At 35.1% G+C, this 24906-nt stretch overlaps 2 protein-coding genes across 3 annotated transcripts; both read right to left on the bottom strand.

The window, feature by feature from the left end:
* Window positions 1-1057: 1057 nt before the first annotated feature.
* On the bottom strand, window positions 1058-2692 carry LOC107818314 (14-3-3-like protein F). The gene is made up of 4 exons (NM_001326019.1): window positions 2194-2692; window positions 1744-1866; window positions 1537-1653; window positions 1058-1449 (listed from the first exon to the last, which is right to left on the bottom strand). The coding sequence occupies exons 1-4, from the start codon at window positions 2671-2673 to the stop codon at window positions 1393-1395; spliced, it is 777 nt and encodes a 258-aa protein (NP_001312948.1). The 5' UTR covers window positions 2674-2692; the 3' UTR covers window positions 1058-1392.
* Window positions 2693-11433: 8741 nt separating this feature from the next.
* LOC107808848 (prohibitin-3, mitochondrial) lies at window positions 11434-15253 on the bottom strand. Of its 2 annotated transcripts, XM_016633410.2 has the most exons (3): window positions 14825-15252; window positions 13298-13784; window positions 11434-11798 (listed from the first exon to the last, which is right to left on the bottom strand). In XM_016633410.2, exons 1-2 carry the CDS (start codon window positions 15176-15178, stop codon window positions 13302-13304), a joined length of 837 nt encoding a protein of 278 aa, XP_016488896.1. In that variant the 5' UTR covers window positions 15179-15252; the 3' UTR covers window positions 11434-11798; window positions 13298-13301. The 2 variants fall into 2 exon arrangements, with proteins under 2 accessions (XP_016488896.1, XP_016488897.1); XM_016633411.2 differs by lacking the exon at window positions 11434-11798 and having other exon boundaries at window positions 13068-13784; window positions 14825-15253.
* Window positions 15254-24906: the final 9653 nt, after the last annotated feature.

The following is a 24906-nucleotide window of genomic DNA, read 5'->3' as shown; positions in this document are numbered from 1 at the left end:
GACAAGAAATTGCACCCTGACAAGTGTTTTATTTATTCAGTTGTTCTTTTATTATTCAATATTAGCTTCATTAGATCTAAGCATGAATGTCCATTCAAGTGAATGAAAATAATTTCACTTAAATAGTTATTTCAAATCCTTTTGAGTATTCTGTTTGCTGAAAGAAATAAATCATGGCGGCGCATGCATCTTTGTTGCTTCCAAGATTAGGGTGCTCCGCTATACAATATTGTATGACTTAGGACATTAAAATATTTGTGTCAAAGACATTGTAGTCATCCAATGCATTCTGAGATATTGAAATGGAGTTGGAAATAAGGTGAAGAAGAATAAGATTTGTGACATAGACATTCCAGGCTCACACTCCTAGTGCATTGTTTGTAGTGATTTATTACCTCGTTTGACCTATATTGAAAGTGGCCTTCAATCATGGTTGGCTTTTGATTAGCTCAAATATTTCTTTACCAAGAATTAGATGCATTAACAGCTTGCACCCGAATGTTGTCTGTTTTTACTCAACAAACAAACAAGGACCTTAGCCTGGATACCATAAGAACTATAGAGATAGATATAGGATGAATAAGGTTAGTGGCCCACTTGTTGTCATGACGCTGGAGCCAGTGTAATTTAATGCTTCATCTGTTTTATTTTATGTGACACTCTTTCATTTTTAGTCGGTATCAAAAAAATGACACCTTTCTAAATTTAGTAACAATTCAACTTTAAATCTCCCTTTTTACTCATAATGAGATGATTTCTAACCACACAAATTTCTATGAATTGTTTTAGACCACAAGTTTAAAAAAAAATTCTTTATTTCTTAAACTTTGTGTCCCCAGTCAAACATCTCACATAAATTGGGACGAATGGAGTAGAACATATCCATGAGCTTGAGTCATGAAGAGAGTGGAAAGGAAAAACTGTATAGTTACTGGGCAAAAGGGTTTGTGGGATGGGCTTTACCATATCCAACTTACATCACAAACTAAAGCCAAAACACTATGTAAACATTGTGAACAAGACAATGAAATTGGTAAATTTAAATGGAGAACAGATGCTCAATTGGTCATTCCAATCAGGAAAAAGAAGCATCCAAATACAGGAGAGTTGCAGAGATAAACAATGATCTTTTAACTCATGACCCAAAGCAAACAAGTTGAAATCCTATATCAGAACTGAACACAAGTGAAAGCGTCCTACTTCCCCATATTCCTCTCCATACAAACAAAACGCCAGAGATGCGCAGCACTGGACCTTTCTTTAAAGAATGACAGCTTACAATTTTTAGGTCTCACAAATCATAGGGGAATTAGAACTGCAAAGATCTTAATTAAACCAATGAGCAAGGTTTAACCTGGCATTCAAATCCTGAATAAAAGATTTTCACCACTTTTAGTGCTCCTCATTATCCGGTTTTGCTACTTCTTTCATCTCTTCAGTTCCCTCGTCCTGCAAAAAGCCCATACATGACTAAGCAAAATAATCACACAAGTAATTAAGGAACAATCTCATTAACAAGAGAACAGAAAGAACTACCTGCATGTCGGAGGTCCACAAAGTCAGATTATCGCGAAGAAGCTGCATTATCAACGTACTATCCTTGTAGGACTCCTCCCCCAACGTGTCAAGCTCAGCGATCGCCTCATCAAAGGCCTTTTTAACATAAAGACAACCATAAGTAAGATGCCTAAATTCCTACCAAAAATTCAAATTCAAATAACAAATCATGACTTTTTTGCTTACCTGTTTGGCGAGATTACAAGCACGATCAGGAGAATTCAATATCTCATAGTAAAATACAGAGAAATTGAGAGCTAGCCCCAATCGAATGGGATGTGTAGGTGCCAGTTCCGCATTTGCAATTTCCTAAAAAGGACAAGATGAATATTTCAATTTCATACTTCAATACAATGTAAAACCAAAATTTTCTTTAGCATTTGCGTAATTCTCCATCATTTAATAAATCAGGACAAAGAACTGGTCCAATTGCTAATGAAATCAAAAATCGGATATTTTTCTCAAACATTTGCATATTTTTCCCGTATTTCTAATTAGTCAGGACGAAAATTTGATGCAATTAATGACGAAATTAAAACCGGATATTATTTTCCAGCATTTGCATAAATTTTCATTAATTTTTAACAAAACAGGAGAATTTGTTGCAATTGATAATTAAAAAAATCAAAAGCAAACCTGAGCGGACTTGTAAGCCGAAAGAGTATTCTCAGCAGCTTCTTTTCTCTCAGCTCCGGTCTTAAACTCGGCCAAATACCGATGATAATCTCCTTTCATTTTCAAATAAAACACCTTAGAATCTCCGGTAGAAGCAGCGCCGATGAGATTCGAATCGAGCAGCTTGAGTATACCGTTACAGATCGATGTCAACTCCGACTCGATCTTAGATCTGTAAGTTTTAATAGAGGTCACGTGATCTTCGTTGCCTCGGCTCTCTTCTTTTTGCTCAATAGAGGAAATGATCCGCCACGAGGCTCGTCGTGCTCCGATCACGTTTTTGTAAGCTACGGAGAGAAGGTTACGTTCTTCGATGGTTAGTTCCTCGCCGCCGTCCGCGGTGGTTACGACCTTCTCCATGAACTCTACCATCTCCCCGTACCGCTCGGCTTGCTCCGCAAGCTTCGCCATGTACACGAACTCATCGCGCGACGACGACATCGATGTTTGAAGGGAGAGGGAGAGGGAGAGAGAGAGCTGAGAATATGAAATGAAAGAGTGGTTTTGGGATTCTTCTCATTTCAAGTTTGATTTTTGTGCGCGCTAATTGAGGCTTTCAGATTTGTGGGCCAGGGCCATGGAAACTCTAGCCTCTAGGTTTGGCCCATGATTGTTGACTGGGACGAGAAAAAATTCTCCTAGTGCACCTCGGATTGGTAGGCTTCACACAAACAAAATATTAGGTGTACGAATAAAGTTGTAACTGAAAAGATTGGTAATTTATATATAATGAGATTTTTTAGAAAAAGTTAGTACGTGTTTAGTTCAAAACGGACAATATCACATCATAATAAAAGTATCATTGAATTGTTTTAGTCCAATAACTTGTGTTAGAGCTCAATTTCGGCGGGATAAGTATGGTGATGGCTGAGTGATGGTGCGAGACTCGGTTTGCTTACTCTTACGAACTTGGCGACGCACATACAAGAAAAAGCTAGTTGCGGGCGTCGGTTGTCATAAATACTCTGACGATATGGGTGACACACAGTAAAATTCGGAGATTGAACTGCAGCTCGTGGTAATCGGCCACATGGATAATATTACACCATATTAAGAGTATCATTGGGCCGTTTTATCCCAACGCAGAATTAAGAAGAATTAACCTGAATAGCACCTCACCAACGCGCTCTCTCGCTCTTTATCTGTATTATTATAAAAGCACGAATAATTTATGCTAAATGTTGAACGACTAAAATATCCCTAAAATATTGATCGACTTTTATGCCCTTAAATATTTGTATAATTTAAGGATCTAATGGTAAATTACCTAATGATGAAATTCTTTTTCGATTTAAACTATACATATGTCTGACCCTACAATGTTGATCCTACTTGAATTAGAAAAGTACGTCCATAATTTTCTTTCAAATAATTGTTGTTCCTAATTACAATTCTTTTATAACAAGGAATATACTAGAAAAAAAAGGCATGTACTAAAGAAGATTTAGTACTACGTTCTAAGCAATAATATTTTAAACAAAGTTAGAAAATTCTTACTATCCTTTAAAGTCTTAATTTGTATTTAGTTCATGTAAAGCTAAAACTAAGTTAAGTTAGTATCTTTTACCTAAATATTAGGAGTTACTACACATTTCAAATAAATTGAGTTAATTTTTAAAATATTAAATAATAAGAAAACAATTAAATAGTAATTTTTTAAAATATAAAATCTAATTTTAAAGGATTAAAAAATAGGGGCAAGTTTATATGAATATGTTTCTTTTACATGATAATAAAATAGTTCTAATAAAAAAGATGAGATTGTGCTCTTTAATTTATTTGTTTTTACTTCAATATGAGTAATTGATTGCTTTACAAATTTCTCAAAGAAAATCGATTGATGTTAGATTAGGTTTCCTAGAACAAGTTCGTCAAAGTCTCGTATATATCGAAGTTTAACAAAAAAAATTTATTTTGATTGATTTATTTTCATTAGATGCTCAATTGTCTCCAATTCAAGATTTACATCAATTTATATTCAAATAAAAAGTAAAATCCTTTAGAATAATATTATTAATGAATTATGCGTTATGATTGGTTCAAACAATCTAAGTAAGTGGAACACAATGATTGGACCGACTCTGTAATAGAAGCAAAAATACATTACGATGTTCATAAATAATGTGAAAATCAACTTGAACTTTCCAAGGTATTAGCTAGCTAAAAAATATATACTATATATATAATACACATATATACAAAAAAATATTTATCTGCAATTATTTTTGGAAGCGGTTAAATATATATAAAATCTTAATTAATCATGGACTTGATTTATCAAAACACGTGTATAATTAATATTTTATTGCTTTGAATATGATAAAGTAGTGTAATTTTACTCGGGTTATATCCGACATAATTTTAATTTGATATAACTTTATAAATAATTGAGACAACCCTCACAAATATGTCAAAGTACAATAGTGAAAAAGTAATAATTTTTGGAGTAATTCAAAGATGGACAACTATATGTTTTACTTTTGAGATGGAGAAGCCAAAGTTATAGAAGAAATATGACACCAAAAAACGACCTCTATAAAGAAGTCCCAGATATGATACTACCACACTGAATATTTATACACTATAAATAGGATATTACTTAACTTAATTAAATTGATCATCTTTGTAGGTTAAGACGATATCATTTTTAATTCAAGTATTCTATTAATGTAATAACATTAATGTTTAGCATTTAAATGATTGCTGTATTTTTATCACGTTAATTACTTTACAATGATCATATCATCTTGTAAATAATTTGTTACTAAATTTAGTTAGTTGTTCTTTCACATAAAAGTTCTGACTAAATATTTACGTGTAATGCATGTACATAGTAACTAGTATTATTATAAAAGCATGAATACAATGTTAGTTTACAAAAATAATCTTATAATTTTAACCTTAAAATATTAATTAACTTTTGTACAAAACTGTAAAACTATTTTAAGTCGTTAATTGCGACCAAACTAAATCACCTACTCCTAAAACTACAATTAGATCTTAATTAGAAATCCAATTAATTAAATTTCTATCCTACTTTTTCCCCATAAATTCCATTCACGTTCTGCCCAGAGGAAATAGACACAAATTCAAAGTCCTTTAAGGGGTAAAATCTACTAAGCTATCTCATAAACAAATATCTAATCATCGGAATTAAATCTGCTTATTTTTATTTCAAGAACATTTTGTTCTCCTATTTAGTTCTTCAAAAAAAAATTCCTTAACAGATATAAAACTATAATATTTAGGCTTGATCTAATATTTAGAATTTTGAAGTCGGCTATCAAATTTTTAAAGAATTAACCCAAATAGCCGTCCACCTAATCTCTTAAACTAAAAATAACTAGCTTCTGTATCATATATATATATATATATATATATATATATATATATATATATATATATATATATATATATATATATATATATATAAATCCAGTGGCGGATCCAGGATTTTGGGTTCGTGGGTGCTTAACTTTTCTTGACGTACAGTTACTACCAATCACATAGTATAAGTGCATAACTATTTGAACATGACGGTAAAAAAAGTTAATAAAAAAACTCGTATTAATATTATAAAACGCGTGTAACGAAAAATGCAGCTGGCGAGAATTTTTTTAATGGATTTTGCCACTCTAGATGAACATGACGGTAAAAAAAGTTAACGAAAAATGCAACTAGCGAGAATTTTTTTAAGTGCATAACTATTTGAACATGACGGTAAAAAAAGTTAATAAAAAAACTTGTATTAATATTATAAACGCGTGTAACAAAAAATGCAACTGGCGAGAATTTTTTTAATGAATTTTGCCACTCTAGAGGAACTATTTATTTTTAAAAGGGTCAAACTTTGGAGTTTCTTTCTTTGTTTGTTATAGAGAATTACTAGGTAAAATACAAAAGGAAAAACTTTATAAAAAAAGAGGGAAGGTAAAATATAAATCAGGGAAAAATTTAAAAAGGAGACCTAAATGGAGTAAAGGAAGAAAGTAAAATTAAGCCCGCTATGAGTGAGTTTTGAACTTCCAATCCAACCCCTCACACTACTAAAGCGGCCACAATCCTTGCTTGACCAAAGCACCCATCAGCCTTTTTGTTATTTGGGTGCTTCCTGGTTTAATATATCAAACGCCTCAAATTTTCTATATAGCTAATACATGCCATGTGGTAAGGTTAGTGGATGCTGAAGCACCCAAATTTAATATGTAGATCCGTCCATGTATATAATTTATGTGTAATATATGTATAATTGTGTAAAATTAATGTATATCAAGTAGAAAAAGCAAATATTGAATCTGACTGCCAATTTATGTAACAATACTATTCACTTGGACAATTTATCACTATGCAATATAATCATGACTTTGCATAGACTTTTAATTCCTATTCCCTTCTCTTATAAATACGAAGTATAGAATATTTTCAGGTTGTATAAACATTTTAAGGTATAAGCTGAATTTTTGTCGAAAAAGAAATCACGTCTAACAACAGTCGCAAGAAATCTAAGAAAGATCTCATTGCAATTATTGATGTATGACAGCCCGAGTCATTAACGTTATTTTTCTTATCAAGAAAAAGATGATCTTTAGCATTTATGTATTATATTATTTTCTCATCCTAGAAGTATATATATTAACGCAAACAACCTAACATTATCTGTATGATTAATTATATAAATATCAATATCGTCGGACGTGATTCATATTTGAATAAGAAAAACATATATGATTTTGTAAAATAGATATTAGGTGAAGTTTTTCTTTTGTTGCCATATTTAATTGATATACATATTTCTTTCTGAAAGATTAAAAGCTAAATTGACCATATAGCAAATATCCGCAAATAAAAACAGACAGCGGCCGGTTCTTGTGGTTTTTCTTTGGGGCATCAAAGTAATGTAATATTTTGGATTTCTCCTAATTCTTTATTAATTGGTTCTCCTTTTTTTCTTGTTCAACTAATGGGATATTAAATTTGCATGTACATAAAATAAATAAATTCCACGCATAAAAATAACGAATAAGTATCCTAGGTTTTTATGCAAGTATTTAAATTTGAAGTTCCATAAGTTATGAAACATGAATGTTTAAAAACAAGGAAATGCTAATTATTTTTGCTCTTTCTTCATTAAATTTGTGTACTTATAATAATTATCTACATCTATTTATCGGCAAACCCTAAGCTTGAAGAAGAAGTTGTATCTTCAGCTGTAATTTGAAGCAAGTTCTGGATTCGAACAACTCAATTGTACTTTCTCCTCACTCGTCTACCATTGTTGAACTTGTCGGAGTTGAGCCGAGCTCTGATACCATGTTAAAGAGTCACATCCATTGGAGAAGCAGAGATGGAACAGAGGAGGAAGAAGCTAATAGAGAAAGAGAGCTGCCTTTAGGAAATATCGAATCTCATTTTTTAGCATGCATGTACTGTACATACATACATACATATATATATATATATATATATATATATATATAAAAAATGTCGAATATTATTCATCAACATGTACTGTACATGTATATATATACTATCACTAACTACTAACTCCTTAACAATAAAATAATAGCTGTTGATAGTTATACACTAACCCACTAACTAACTTCTAACAATCCAAGTAACTCTACAATGTATATACTTCTTCCAAAGCTAAATAGGAGTATTAGAGAAGACAAATAAAAGTGAAGATCGACAAGAAAAGAAGCGCTTGATCAAGCTTGGGAACAAGCAATCCCACTTCTTTTTCACCAATAAGGTGAACTCACGTCAAAATTTATTACAAAAGAAGTTTATGTCAAAGAGCAACAATAATAAAACATATTAATAAGAAGGCAGCACTTTGACAGCTGAATTTTATACCAAGTTTGCTAATGCTATTCCATGTGTACGAAACTAATATCTTAGTGTCTTTTCTTTAAAAAAATTATGCCTTTTTAATTTATGAAAGGGATCTAATACAATTAATAATAATTTTATGGTCAATTATACGCAATTATGATTGAATATTTAAGCCAATTTACACTTAATGGAAACTGATCTCCCATATCAAGTACATGAAAAAGGACTAAAATGCTAATGTGTTAGATACGCTTTTCATCCTTTAAATTTATTTATTTTTCAAGAAGTGACTTTTCATAAATGATTGTGTTCCTTCACATTATTGACTAACTTTTCTTTTTGACTCTTTAAAATAGAAGTATCAGAAGCCTTATGGTTTTAAGATATGAGGCTACAAAAGCAAAGCTATTTTTTAAGGCTTTTATTTTGAATTCTTATTGTAACTGATCGAAACTCATTTCTTCTATTTTCTTTTCTCCAATATGGCCTATAACATTCGAGCCAATAATTTTTGATAATTAGTTTAAGTCAGTGAAATTAATTTGACTTAAGTATTTTTTTATCTTTTTTTTTCTTTTCATATTTTAATATCTGAGAATTTTTTCTCATTTTATTTTCTTTATGAGTGTTGAAGTTAAAAGTATTACCTGGAGTCAGCATTGCTATTTCCATGCATGGATTCTTTCTATTCAATACTAAGATTTTATTGGTAGTATTTCTATGGGCATAAATAAATGAGATGTAACTGTCAATGAGTAATTATTTATCATTCATTGACTGTGATTTTAACCGAAAGGAAAATGCTAAGATGATTTAATGCACATATATAATCACCAGGTATGATACTATGTGATGTGTATGCGTTCATGTTCCTAACTTTAGTATTACCATTTGCTATTAAATTGTATAGTACACTAATATGCAAAAATATATTAGAATGAATTTTATGTCGTTAAATATTGCATCCTATGTGAAATTTCTTATATACTCTTTAACAGGTTATTCAGATTACTCAATCATAAAATTGGTAATACTACAATTATTTCAATATACTAACTAAAACAATAATAACTAATGCCAACACAAGTTGTTTAATGTTTTAATTTTTTAAAAATTATCAAGCACAAATGTTCACAATTATAGTACATAACATATATATATGTTGTCATATTGTTATTATTTTGCGCGCCTAACCACCTCAGATTCAGCCGAGATCATAATGTGAAGTGAATAATAAAGTCATACAAAAATTCATAACACGAAAGGTGTTATTACGCATATAATAACCATTTCAATTTGTATTATATTCTACAGTTATTTTTCTTTCCTTTATTAATGATATCCTGTGTATATAATTAAAATTCTATTGATCATTTTTGTAGGTTTAACGTTTAAACGACAATTTAATCTTCTTAATATCGACAAACAAGTAACCATACGATGATCCACATCGATCATCAATAGAAACTTGTATCTCTTCCATGTATAATGATTTACTCAAATTTTATTTTATAAAAAAATATGACATGACACTGTGTCGAGAAATTAGTATATATATATAATCGTATATAATTTATATATACCGACTAAAAAAATAAGCATTGAATCTACCTGGTTATTTGTGTAAAGATCCCAAAAATTAATCTCACCATAAATTCAGTATAAGTAATTCAGAATGTTATTTGTTGTACAAGAAAAAAATTTATTCCCGTGTAATCTAATGTGGCTACTTATATCTTTATACGGGTTCATAATGACCACTAGGGGTGTATATAGGACGGGTTGGTTCGGATTTTCAATTACCAAATCAAACCAGTTGTGTCGGGTTATTAAATCTAAAGACCAAACTATACCAATAAAAGTCGGGGGGTTTAACCTCGGTTTTCTCGGGTTTTTCAGGTTTTCAGATTTTCAGGGTTTTTTCCATAAAGTTTTCATAGCACAAAACATAGAATTTGTGCTCCAAATATTTTTTTGATCCTAGTAAGACATAACTATATAAGATGTTTTTCAAGAAAATAACATAAAATATGAGATGAGCTATATCATTGTACTAAAATATTCAATAATAAAGATAATAAAATTGCATAAAATAAATATTATTAATATACCATAATAAAAATAAACATAATCTAAAATTAGTAAGTTGTTAAAATAAGTACGACTAACAAGTACTATTTTTACATGACTAACTAAACACTAAAAATAAGTTGTGCATTTTATCTAAACCATGAAAAAACTAAAAAAATAAATAAATAAATATCCAACACTATTGTCATTCCTAGTACAATTTAATTGAATGCCTTTTATTAGCATTAATATTGACTATAAAACTTATTGTAGCATTCAAGAATTATAAGTCCAAGTTAAAAAATAATACGTTAAAAGATAAAATTATGAAAATGTTTAAGAAATATTCACAAACTACACAACAATAAAGATTTTTATGTATTAAATATATTTAAAATTTCTATACATATAATATCGGGTTGGCTTGGTTCGGTTTGACTATTTTTAAGATAAAACCAAACCAAACCAATTTTGGTCAATTTTTTTTTTCCCAACACCAAACCAAACCATAGTCGGATTTTTTCTCTCGGTTTGATTCGGATTATCAGTTTGGTACAGTTTGTCGGTTTCCTTTGTACACCCCTCATGACTACATGAGATAAAATTTGGTTTGGTAAATTGAAGTTGATCTCAGGCATAATAGGACTCTCATGTGCACGACCCCCGCCGGTTGTTAGAACAACGGGAGCAATATGAAATGAACATTTTAACCATCACAATTCGCCCACTAACAATCAAATTATATTTTACTGCTTAAGCAATGTTTGTATTATAATTTTTGTATAACTAACTGTGAACTAAACTAACCTCTAAAGATAAACACACTTCCTTGCATTTTCAACTCCAGACACATTAAACCCTCACAATAAGGAGAAGACATCTTTGAGTTATTCTTGAGCATTCATCGTTCTGAATTGTTTTATCTTTGACAGATACTACATGGCTTTATTTATTAGATTTGTTTACACATGTTGAGCTACGCTCATCAGCAGCTTGAATTAGATAATCTTTTTTTTCCAACCATAAATTCTATATTTGTACGTTTGGGTTCTATACACCAAAAATGTACTGATCAAAAATCAAAATCACTGAGTTTTTATTCTAATTAGTTGGGAGAAAGAAGTAAGAAAAAACTGAAGGTCATTTTTCAAATTTACGACTGCATAATTCAGTATTGTTAACTCAGCACATAGGTCACACCGAGACTTTTTCCCCAAGTATGTAACCTTTAAGTTCTTGGTCCCCTACAAATACACTGGTTGTGTTCTTCTGTCAGGGCCATAAAATTCTAAAATCTCAAGCATTGAAATGCAAACTTTACTTGCTTATCAACAAAACAAAACAAAACAAAACAAAAAGGCGATGAATGCAAATTGTATACTACTCTAATAGATTTGCAACATTACTTGAAAGCCACGCATGAGTAGTGATAATATGTTTCATTAAGCAAACCACGTTCAACTGATAGAGGGTTTGGACTTTGGGGGAAGTCTGTGACGTGTACTTTACAGGCTTAATCCTAATAGACTCTCTTCCATCAAGGTATCGTCATGTACTAAAGTAAGTAAATTCTCTCCAGCAGAAAGCCTGTGTCTCTTTTGCAACGTATCTTAAATATAGAAATACATACAATCCAAAAGAGCACCAATGTGATACCAACCCTGAACAGAAATGTTACACAAAGATTAATTCCATTAGAAAAGATCATAACACTTACAGAATCATTCAGCAGAACAGATCACCATAAAGAAGGTCATTCTCTAGTTCTTCATTCTTAAAACAAAATCAAGTAAAATAATGGTTCCTAAAATGGCATAGGCTCAATTGAGACCCCTCATACATTCATCTATCAGAATGCAGAAAAAATTTATATTGATTTCCTACACAAAATCTTAATTTTTATTGCCTTATGAGTTCCACAAAATGCATCACTGCACTTAAAAGGACTGCAAAAAGATAGAAGCAAAGTGAAGACACAATCTCTTCTGAGAGAATTGAAAATACCATCAAGCTGTTACAATCTTAAGGTTGCTCGTGAAGCAAGGAAAGTAAAACTCACCAAGTATCCTCCCTAAGTGCAAATCCACCAGATATTATGGAATGAACATTTTTTTAGCATACAGGAATTTGCTAGCATACAAAGATTCTGTTCCCATTAACTATCAATTCTTCCTTTCCCTTCAGATACCTGTCTAAAGCTAAAACTAAGAGCTATTCCCCCACTTAGCCATTATGTAGGTCATAGTAAGTAAAACCAAAAAAACTATGGACAACTGGCACCAGATTGACTAGGTTTTAATTGATTGATGAAGCAGTCACCTTTAAAAAAAATCTGAAAAGCTAAACTAATAAGACAAAACAAGAAGACCATATACAATGTTCTGTCACTGTGTTATTCATATTCTATTCCCCTATCATCCTTCGTTATTGCTCTGGCTACAATAATTAAAACATACTCCCTTCGTTTCAATTTATGTGAACTTGTTTGACTCGGCACGGAATTTAAGAAAAAATGATGACTTTTGAAATTTGTGGTCCTAAACAAGTCAAAAATGGGCCCAGAGTATTTGTGTGGTTATAAAAGCTTCTAATTAAGGGTAGAATTATAAGTTTAAGCAAAATTGTTTCCAAATTTAGAAAAAAGTCATTCTTTTTGAAACAGACCAAAAAGGAAATAGGTTCACATAAACAGGAAATTAAAACATATGAACTAATCTCCATCTTTTGTGCTTATTCTATCTGGCTATTTAACCTAAAAAAATCTATATGAATAGCAGTTATACTTCTTCATAAAGTCAGCTTCATCGGATAGCATTTACAGATGTAACTACAGGCAGACTTTGTATATCAGAAGATAAAAGCACAAAGTTACTAAACAGTGCAACAACCATACTATTGATGGATTGGTTCAGAGATTTAACACTCCATACTTTGAAATCAAAAGCGTTTATCGAGATTCCTTCTGAAATGGTGAAAACAAAAGGCAGATATTTGCCAGTTAGAACTTTTTTGGCTCTTGATTCCCACCTCTGTTCAGCACAGATTTGTGCGATAACTACTGAAGCAGTTAAATTGTATCATATCAACTTCACATTATTCAACCTCAGAGAACCATGTATATCAAAACTGGGAGCGAAAGACAGATAGTAAACCTAATTACCTAATCAACGTGCTGCATTCAGTCCCAGTAGCATGTTCAGTTTGGGCAAGTAAGCCACATTGGGAGTCTTAGCTAAGGTCGAAGCAATCTCCCTCGAAGCCTCAATCCTCCTCAGCTCAATCAAACCCATTCCAGCAGCTGCAGTTGCATCAGAAATCAACTTAGCAGACTCACTCTCTCCTTCAGCCCTAATAATAGCTGCCCTCCGTTCTTGTTCAGCCTTCATCACAACAAACTTGGACCGCTCTGCCTCCTGCTGGGCAACCTGCTTCTGCTCCACAGCTTTAGAAAATTCAGCACCATATGATAAATGGGTTATCGCCACATCATCAAGCTCAATGTTGAAATCCTTTGCACGACGAATCAAACTCTCACGAACCAATGCAGACACCTGTGGACGCTCTGTGAGAAGCTGATCCGCGTTGAATTGTGCGACGACAGCTTTGAGAACTTCATTGCCGATGGAAGGAAGGACCTTCTCATCATACTGTAAATTGTAATAATAAAATGAAAATAAAAAATCTTACATACTATACACACAATCCGCATATACAATTATATACTAGTAACTATAAAGAAAAGTCAAACATACAAATACGGAAAATATAAATCTTATATATTCTATACAAAGCTCTTATAAACAGTACATATGAAATACAAAAAAAAAATATATATTAGAGACAAAACCTTTATATACAATAATATACAAAATCCTTTATATACAATTACCTCATCAAAATATCCTTAAATACAATTACATACATTATACTTAGATACATGAGTTCAAGTTCTACCACAATAACAATATCAAAGATATTACAGTCATATCACTTAATAGGCAGTTACAGGCAAATCTCTTGAAAATCATTCGTTGGTAGTCCGACAAAAATTAGAACTAATCTGCTATCACATGTTTAAAAATTCACTAATAGTGTCAAAAAATCTCTATACGTGAGTCAGATCACTTAATAGATAATTTCAGGCAAATATCTCGAATATCTTTATAATTGATAATCTGATAAAATTGGTAACTAATCTATTATCACCGGTTAAAAATCCACCGATAGCATGGAAAAATCTTCACAATGTCAGTATACATAATTTAAATCATAGTACATAGTACAATAATATGCAGAAATGCTTATATACAAAATATGTAAATACACATTCAGATCACTTAATAAATAATTACTGGAAAATATTTTGAAAAGCACTAATTAGCAATCTAATAATAACATTAACTACTATACTATGACAAGTTAACAATTCACTGATAGTGTCAAACGGAAACCTTATACTGTCAGATTACGTAACATAAACCTACATGAGTCTAAGTTTAATGAACAGACAGTGTAAAAATTATAAAAAAATCAGATTACTTAAAATGTACGTGACTAATTTGCTAACAAAAGTTAAAAATTCACATATAGGTCGAAAAAATTTTAGACTGTCAGTGTACATAACTTAAATCCTACGTACAATAATATGTATTAAATGCTTATATAAAAAATATGTAAATACACAAACCTCGAGACCCAGGGTTTTGAAAATGTCAGGAAGACGAGAAACTTGAGGGCGAGAGAGAACACGGAGGGTAAGATGGACCATCTGGAGATCTTTTGTACCAGAGAAGGAGGAGAATGTATGAGGCTTCGTACGAATATCGAAGATGAAAGGTTTTTGAAGCCATGGGATCAAAAAATGAGTTCCTTCACCGACGGTTTCGTCGATGACTCCTCGGAATCGGTCGAATAGTACGGCGCGTTGGCCGCCGTCGACGGTGTACAAGGAGGAGCTGAGAGCCGTTGCGCCGACGCCGATTCCGAATGCGGCTCCTGCTATGTTTCTCAGAAGTGATAGTACTGCTTGATTGCTACCCATTTTTTTACAGAGAGTTTTAGGGTTTTTGGTACGAAGAATGGGAGAAGAAAGGGGATTGCAGGGGTTTTTGGTAGAAAATAGAGTGTTGTACAAGAAAAACCATAAACCTCGAAACGGGTAAACGGATCAAATCGGGTCGGATGGGTAGTAGGCCCAACACAAATTACATGGGGCTCCAATTCCAAATTGAACACGTCTTTATACTTGCAACTTATGGTTGATCAACTATAATATCCTACTACTTTAATTGACGATAAGAAAATTTTTGTTTACCCGTAAAACTATCACTGACCTAATTTCATCGATAGACCATGATGACGTCCAACACTACAGTTAGACAAGTTGATTAATGATTTAAACACATATTCAACTCTTTAAAAATTTAACCAAGTAATTCAACTCTTATAAAATAAAAAGATCTAGTAAATTAAAAAAAAAAATACCTGAACAGAATTAAATCCAAAAATATTCTACTAGTATATGTCAGGACCTGGTGTCACATGTGTATGAGCATCTAATAGATTATACAAAAAATTTAAATACTGTCTGAAATGAAATAGACAGAATAAAATTTCAAGAAGAGGCATTAGTTGCTGCAGAACGGCAGCTCACCACTAAATCTCTGGATAACGTGGGTGCGCGCTGATAGGTCCAACTATAGCACCTGTCTCAGGTCCTGCACAAAAAATACAGCAAGTGTAGCATGAGTACGTAAACAACGTATGCCTAATCTCGAATAGGTAGTAACGAGGGATCGACTTTGACACCCACTAAGGGTCAATAACAATAAATAAAATTAAAAAAATAGAATTATTTAAATCAACCTAATTTATATAATTAACAATAATTTTCTTTAACCAGCAGAAATAATTAAATTCCTTCAAATACGATAATTTCTAATTTATTTAACTTCACAAGTTGCAATTAAAATACCAAGGTATCGTAAAATTATTATAATTATTATGTACGATTTCGGTCGTACGGCCCAATACAGAGTGTCGTGTACACTGCCGAGGGACGTGCGCGCGCGATCCATAGATGCATCTATATTGTCAAGGCGTTCGGCCGCTCCACAAGAAAGGAGGACATTTTTTTTATGTACCTCTGGATTGAGGATATATATATATTATAAGATTAATACAAGACGATGTATAATTTTTTTAAACAATTAATTAATTTATACAAAAAATCAAGTATATGAGATTTCAATCTTTTACTATCTTTCCTAGCAAATCACAATATAGTTCAAATATATTAATTAAATAAAGAATACAATTAACACACGTAATTCATGATTTGAGTCCTAAACTACCCGGACTTTAGCATAATTAGTAGCTACGCACGGACTCTCGTCATCTCGTGCGTACGTAGCCCCCACAATTAGCAACAATTATTAATTTAAATCACTTATAGGATAAATTCCCCCTTACAAGGTTAGACAAAAGACTTACCTCGGCTTGCTCCAATTTAATCCACTAGTAGGCCTTTTCATTGATTATCCAACTCTGAATGACTCGAATCTAGCCAAAATAATTCGATACAGTCACCCAAGATTATAGGAATCAATTTCATAAGAAAATACTATATTTTTCAATAAAAATCCGAAATTAACTCAAAAATATCTCGGAATCCGGCCAAAGTTAAGAAATATGAACGCTTATTCAACCACGTGTCTACCCGTACAAAAATTACTAAATTCTGATAACAATTCGGCCCTCAAATCATAACATTTATCCAAGAGGGTTTTCAAACTTTTCCAACTTAATTCACCAATTAAATAATAAAAACAATGATGAATTCGGATTATTTAACCAATATTGAATTAAGAACACTTACCCCCGTTGTTTTTCTCTGAATATCTCCTAAAAATTGCCTCAATTCGAGCTCCAAATCGGTAAAAATGGAGTCCCATTTTCAGATCTTAAACTATCTGCCCAATCATTTGCTCTACGCGATCGCGGACTTGTCCATGCGATCGCGATGAAAAATTCTCCCACTGTCTAAATTAACCTTAAGCGATCGCGGACATGTCCACGCGATCGCGAAGCACAAACGCGTGACCTCCACTTTCTACTCCACTTACTCTACGCGAACGCGACCTTATTCACGCGTTCGCGAATAACAAACTCCCATAGCTACGTTATCGCGGCTTTCTTCACGCGATCGCGAAGAACAAAATCATCACTGCCTCAAACAAGTCTACGCGATCGCATAGAACAAAGTCACATCTGCCCCAAATTAGCTTACATGATCGCGATGAACTTATGTGATCGCGTATAAGGAAACTAGAAGAAAAATACCAATAGCTATGAGCTATCTCCCAAAGGCCAAAAATGATCCGTTAGCCGTCTGAAACTCAGTCGAGTCCCTCGGTATCTCAACCAAATACACCAACAAGTCCTATAACATCATACGAACTTAGTCGAAACCTCAAATCACATCAAACAATGCTAAAACCATAAATCACACTCCAATTCAAGTTTAATGAAACTTAAAATTTCTAACTTTTACATATCAAATCAAGTCCGATTGACCTCAAATTTTGCACACAAGTCATAAATGACATAACGGAGCTATAAAAACTTTCGAAACTGGATTCTGACCCTGATATCAAAAAGTCAACTCCCCGGTCAAACCTCCAAACTTAAATTACTGTTTTAGCCATTTCAAGCCTAAATTAACTACGGAGTTCAAAATAAAATTGCGAATACGCTCCTAAGTCCAAAATTACCATACGGAGCTGTTCGAATCATCAAAATTCTATTCCGAGATCGTTTACACATAGGTTGACATCCAACCAACCTTTCAACTTAAGTTTTAAACTTTGGAACTAAGTGTTCCAATCCATTCTAAAAACCTCACCGGACCTAAACTAACCACCTCGGTCAGTCACATAATAATTATAAAGCATAAATTGAGCAGTAAATGGGAAACGGGATTCTAAAAGTCAAAATGACCTATTGGGTCATTACATTCTCCACATTTTAAACAAACGTTCGTCCTTGAACGAGGTTTAGAATTGTACCTAGGGTGCTAAATAAGTGTGGATATCTGTTATGCATGTCTTCCTCAGCATCCCAAGTCGCTTCCTCGACTGGTTGGCCTCTCCACTAGACTTTTACTGCAGAAATCTTCTTGGACCTCAACTAGCGAACCTGTCTATCAACAATGGCAACTGGATCCTCTTCATAACCCAAGCTTTTATCTAGATGAACTGTACTAAAGTCTAACATATGTGACAGGTCGGCATGATACTTCCGGAGTATAGATACATGGAAAATCGGATGAACTCCCGATAGGCTGGGAGGCAAGGCAAGCTCATAACCAACCTACCTAACTCGTCTCAACACCACAAATGGTCCTATAAACCTTGGGCTTAACTTGCCCTTCTTCCCAAATCTCATGATTCCCTTCATTGGCGAAACCTTCAAAGGAACTTTTTCACCCACCATAAATGATAAATCACGCGTTTTTCTAATCTGCGTAACTCTTATGTCTGGATTGTGTTGTACGAAGTTGCTCCTGAATCAACTTTACCTTTTCCAAGGCATCCTTCACCAAATCAGTACCATATAACTTCGCTCATCGGTTTCAAACCATCCGATGGGCGAATGACATCGCCGACCATATAAGGCCTCAAATGGATCCATCTCGATGCTATATTGGTAACTGTTGTTATAAGTAAACTCGGATAAAGGAAAGAAACGATCCCACTGACCTCCAAAGCCGATCACACATGCCCTGAGCATATCCTCCAAAATATGAATTGTCCGCTCCGACTGTCCGTCGATCTGCGGATGAAATGATGTGATGAGTTCTACGTGGGTCCCCAATTCACTCTGCACTGACCTCCAGAAATGTGAAGTAAACTAAGGGCCTCTATATGATATGATGGAAATTGGCACATCGTGCAACCGAACTATCTCTTGAATATAAATCTGGGCCAACCTCTTCGAAGTATACGTAGTCACAACCGGAATAAAGTGTGCCGACTTGATCAACCTCTTGACAATGACCCAAATTGCATCGAACTTCCGCAAGGTCCGCGACAACCCAACTATAGTCATCTACTGAAGTAGGCCACTTGGCCTCTGGTGCTCATATTTAACTTGCTGGCAATTTAGACACCTAGCTAAATACTCAACTATGTACTTTTTTTTATCCTCCACCACCAATAATGCTGCCTCAAGTCACAACACATCTTTGTAGCACCTGGATGAATAGAATATCGAGAACGGTGTGCCTCCTCTAGAATCATTTTCCTCAGTCCATCCACATTAGGAACACATAGACGATCCTGAAGTCACAGAACACCATCCGCGCTAATAGTAACTTCCTTGGCACCACCCCGTAGTATCGTTTCTCGTAGAACCATTAAGTGTGGATCATCAAACTGGCGAGCCTTGATATGCTCAAATAGTGAAGACTGGGCCATAACACACGCAAGAACCCAGCTGGGCTCTGAGATATCTAGCCTCACAAGTCTGTTAGCCAAGGACTGAATATCCAAAGCTAATGGCCTCTCCTCTATTGCAATAAAAGGCAAACTACATTTGCTTTGCCCGGATGATACATGATAGTGATATCATAATCTTTCAGTAACTCCAACCATCAGCGTTGCCTCAAATTTAGGTCCCTTTGCTTAAACAAATGCTTCAAACTGCGATGATCATCGTAAAATTCACAAGACACCCCATAAAAATAATGCCACCAAATCTTAAGAGCATGAACAATTGTAGCTAACTCCAAATCATGCACATGGTAATTCTTCTCGTGGGGTTTCAACTCATGTGAAACATATGCAATAACTCGCCCCATGCATTAATACGCAACCCAAACCAACGAGTGAAGCATCACAATACACTGTATACATCCCCGAACTGGAAGGCAACACTAACACTGGTGTTGTAGTCAATATTGTCTTGATCTTCTGAAAGCTCACCTCACAATCATCAGACCATCAGAACGGAGCACCCTTATGGGTTAATTTGGTCAAAGGTGTTGCAATAGATGAAAAGCCCTCCACGAACCGATGATAATATCCTGCTAAACCTAGGAAACTCTTGATCTCAGTCACCAAAGTGGGACGATGCCAATTCTGAAATGCCTTAATCTTTTTAGGATCAACTTTAATGCACTTGCCTGATACAATATGCCCCAAAAATGCTACAGAATCTAGCCAAAACTCATATTTGGAGAACTTAGCATAAAACTTTTGTTCTCGCAGTGTTTGAAGCACCACTCTCATATGCTTCTTGTGCTCTTCCTTACTGCGCGAGTAAATCAAAATATCATCAATGAAGACAATGACAAACGAATCGATATATAGCCTGAATACCATGTTCATCAAATCCATAAACGCTGCTCGGGCGTTAGTCAAACCAAAAGACATCACCAGAAATTCATAATGATCATATCTAGTCCGGAAGGTAGTCTTCGAAACATCCGAATCCCGGATCTTTAACTTATGGTACCCCTACCTCAAGTCGATCTTAGAAAACACCCTAACACACTGCAACTAGTCAAATAGATCATCAATACGCGGCAACTGGTACTTGTTCAGCTGGCGATAGTCAATATACATTCGCATAGTTCCATCCTTTTTCTTCATAAATAACACGGGTGCACCCCAAAGTGACGAACCATTTTGCTAATAACTCCTCAAGTTGTTCTTTCAATTCCTTTAATTCTTTCGAAGCCATGCGATACAATGGGATAGATATAGGGTGGGTATCTAGAGCCAAGTTAATACAAAAATCAACATCACGATCAGGTGGCATGCTAAAAGATCTGAAGGAAATACATGGGAGAACTCCCGAACTACAGGCACTGAATCAATAGTCGGAGTCTCTGTAGTAGTATCTCGAACATAGGCTAGATAAGCTAAACAACCCTTCTCAACTATGTGTTGAGCCTTCATAAAAGAAATAACCCAATTATATGAACTAACAGACGAACCCTTCCACTCCAGCTTAGGAAATGCTGGAATAGCCAAGGTAACAGTCTTGGAATGACAATCTAGGATGGCATGATATGGAGATAACCATTCCATGCCCTAGATGATTTCAAAGTGTGTCATTTCAAGCAGTAGAAGATCTGCTCTAGTTTCATAACCACACAATGTAATAATACAGGACCTATAGATCTGATCCACAACAATAGAATCGCCCACAGAAGTGGACACATAAACAGAAGTACTCAAGGACTCTCAAGAAACACCCAGGAAATGAGCAAATAGAGAGAGGACACATATGAATACGTAGATCCTGGATCAAATAATACGGAGGCATCTTTGTAGAAAACAGAAATAATACCTATAATCACCGCATCTGAGGCCTCTGCATCTGGTCTAGCTGGAAAAGCATAGAACCGGACTGGAGCGCCAACTGGATAGCCTCCGCCTGGCTGTCCTCCACCTCTAGGACAACCCCTACCCACCTGCCCTTCGCCTCTTGGTGGTCTGACGGTCGGTGGATCAACTGGAGCGGTAATCATATGTTGATGACCCTGCTACACTGGTCTACCCCGAAGCTTGGGGCAGAATCTCTGCATATGACTAGGATCCCCGCACTCGTAACAACTTTTCGGTACGATGGGCTGCTAACTAAAAGTCTGCCCCTGGTGACCTGAATACCAATTGAAAATACCCTGAATAGCTGGTGGGCGATAAGAACTCTCTGGCATAGCACTGATATAAGGTCGTACTGGAGCACCCCGAGGAGGTGGTGATGCTGGATATGGGGGCCTACTGGATTTCCCTCTCACGAACTGACCTCTACCCCCATACAGAGTACTTCAGAATATCTAAATCGCTTATCTCTCATAACCTGCTCTCGACTCTGTTGACGCACACCCTCAATCCTCTGGGCTATCTCCACGACTAGCTTATAAGAAGTACCCATTTCAACCTCTCGGGCCATAGTGGCATGAATGCCAGTATGTAAACCCGCAACAAACCTCCGCACTCTCTCCGCCCCAGTAGGGAGTATCATAAGTGCATGGCGAGATAACTCAGAGAACCCCACCTCATAATCGGTCACTGACATCTGACCCTCATGGAGCTGCTCAAACTAAAACCGCATCTCTTCCATCTGGGAGGGTGGAATATACATGTCCAGGAAAATATGGGTGAATCTGTCCCAAGTCATGGGAGAAGAATTTGCTGGTTTGCCAAGAAGATAAGACTTCCACCATCTACGGGCCCTGCCCTCCAACTGAAAAGTAGCAAAATCTACCCCATGAGACTCTAATATCCTCATATTGTGCAGTATGTCCCTGCACCGATCAATGAAGTCATAGGGGTCCTCATGTTGCTCTCCCCTAAAGATAGGAAGATGTATTCTAGTCCATCTGTCCAATAATTTCTGCGGCTCGGCGACTGCAGTTGGTCTGGTCTCAGGTGTAGCTGCTACCACTGGCTGGGCTCCACCTACGGGTAGTGCACCCAGGGTCTGATATACAATAATTGCCTACCCATGAGCCCGTGCGGTAGGGGTTTGTGCTCCCCCGCCCACCTGAGATGTGGCTGGGCCTGCCGGAAATAAACTGGCCAGAGTCATAGTGTCCATGAACCGCAACATACGGCCCATGACATCCTGGAATCCCGGTGCAGACGTGAAATCCATCGGAGCTGGCTCTGCCACGGGCACCTCGCCCTGTTCCTCAATAATAGGATCCTCTGCTGGACCCACTGGTGGCATAACTGGGACAATCCTGGGACGTCCTCGTCCCCTACCACGGGCTGGAGCCCTCCCTCGGCCTTTAAGAACTGGGGGAGTAGCTCTCCCCTGGCGTGGAACCTCATTAGAGCGCGTTCTCACAATCTATGAGAGAATAAAAGAAAGATATTTAGTACTACATCAAGGTAGTTTCCTAACACCCTATAGCCTCTTGAAGATAAGTACAGACGTCTCCGTACCGATCTGCAAGACTCTATTAGGCATGCTCATAACTTGTGTGACCTACGTGAACCTAGTGCTCTGATACCATGTTATCACAACCCAATTTCACCTATAGGTCGTGATGGCGCCCAACACTACAGCTACGCAAACCAACTGATGATTTAAACACATATTCAACTCTTTAAAAATTTAACCGGGTATGTAAACTCTTATAACTTGCAAGAATTTAAGACAATATAAAAAGATATGGTAAATTAAAAAAAAAGGAACAAAATTAAATCCAAAACAATTTTACTAGTGTATGCCAAGACCTGATGTCACAGGTGTATGAGCATCTAGTGGATTATACAAAAATTTTAAATACTGTCTGAAATGAAATAAACATAATAAAATTTCAAGAAGAGGCACTAGCTGCTGCAGAACGGCTCAGAAAGGCAGCTCACCATTAAGCCTCTGGATAACGTGGGTGCGCGCTGATAGGTCCAACTATAGCACCTGTCTCAGGTCCTACACAAAAAGTGCACAAAGTGTAGCATGAGTATGTAAACAACGTGTACCCAGTAAGTATCAAGTCTAATCTCGAAGAGGTAGTGACGAGAGGTCGACTTTGACACTCACTAAGGGTCAATAATAATAAATAAAATAAAATAATAGATTTATTTAAATCAACTTGATTTATAGAATTAACAATAATTTTTTTAACCAACAGAAATAATTAAATTCCTTCAAATACGAGAATTTTTAATTTATTTAACTTCATAAGCTGCAATTAAAATATCAAGGTATCGTGTAATTATTATTATTAGGCACGATTTCTGCCGATGTCGTACGACCCGATCCAGAGTGTCGTGTACACTGCCGAGGGACGTGCAGCGCGATCCATAGATGTATCTATCCTGCCGAGGCGTTCGGCACGCTCCACAAGAAAGGAGGACATTTTCTCATGTACCTCCGGAAGGAGAGTATATTCATTATAAGATAAATTCGGGAGGACGAACAATTTCTTTTAACAGTTAATTACAATTTCTTTTAACAATTTATTAATTTATACAAAAATTCAAGTATATGAGATTTCAATCTTTTACTATCTTCCCTAGCAATTCACAATATAGTTCAAATACATTAATTAAATAAAGAATACAATTAACACACGTAATTCATGATTTGAGTCCTAAAACCTTACCCCTACCCTGGGGTATAAAGGCTGTTTCCGATAGACCTTCGGCTCCCTCCCTCCAAGAACTCCCCACCTTGCTCTTGGAGTGACTCGAACTCACAACCTCTTGGTTGGAAGGGGGGAGGGGGTGCTTACCACTAGAGCAACCCAACCTTGTTCAAATACATTAATTAAATAAAAAATACAATTAACACACGTAATTCATGATTTGAGTCTTAAATTACCGGACTTTAGCATAATTAGTAGCTACGCACGGACTCTCGTCACCTCGTGCGCACGTAGCTCCCCACAATTAGCAACAATTATTAATTTAAATCACCTATGGGGTAAATTTCCCCTTACAAGGTTAGACAAGAGACTTATCTCGACTTGCTCCAATTTAATCCACCAGTAGGCCTTTTCCTCGATTATCCAACTCTGATGGCTCGAATCTAGCCAAAATAATTCGATACAGTCACCAAAAATTATAGGAATCAATTTCATAAGAAAATACTATAATTTTTAATAAAAATCCGAAATTAACTCAAAAATATCTCGGAATCCGGCGAAAGTTACGAAATATGAACGTCCATTCAACCACGAGTCTTCCCATACCAAAATTACTAAATTCTGTTAACAATTCGGCCCTCAAATCATAAAATTTATCCAAG

Source organism: Nicotiana tabacum, chromosome 13, assembly GCF_000715075.1.
Source record: "Nicotiana tabacum cultivar K326 chromosome 13, ASM71507v2, whole genome shotgun sequence".
NCBI lineage: Eukaryota > Viridiplantae > Streptophyta > Magnoliopsida > Solanales > Solanaceae > Nicotiana > Nicotiana tabacum.
The sequence above is the reverse complement of the archived record's forward strand: the minus strand, read 5'-3'. Positions and strand labels throughout refer to the sequence as shown.

Bases quoted from the DNA above. Each gene is read 5' to 3' on its own strand.
- LOC107818314 (NM_001326019.1), bottom strand. From the start codon at position 2,673: ATGTCGTCGTCGCGCGATGAGTTCGTGTACATGGCGAAGCTTGCGGAG. The intron at 1,867-2,193 runs GTTTGCTTTTGA...TGTCCTTTTTAG, and splicing joins CGGCTTACAAGTCCGCTCAG to GAAATTGCAAATGCGGAACT. The intron at 1,450-1,536 runs GTAGTTCTTTCT...GGCTTTTTGCAG, and splicing joins TGTGGACCTCCGACATGCAG to GACGAGGGAACTGAAGAGAT.
- LOC107808848 (XM_016633411.2), bottom strand. From the start codon at position 15,178: ATGGGTAGCAATCAAGCAGTACTATCACTTCTGAGAAACATAGCAGGA. The intron at 13,785-14,824 runs GTTTGTGTATTT...TACAATTTACAG, and splicing joins TCAAAACCCTGGGTCTCGAG to TATGATGAGAAGGTCCTTCC.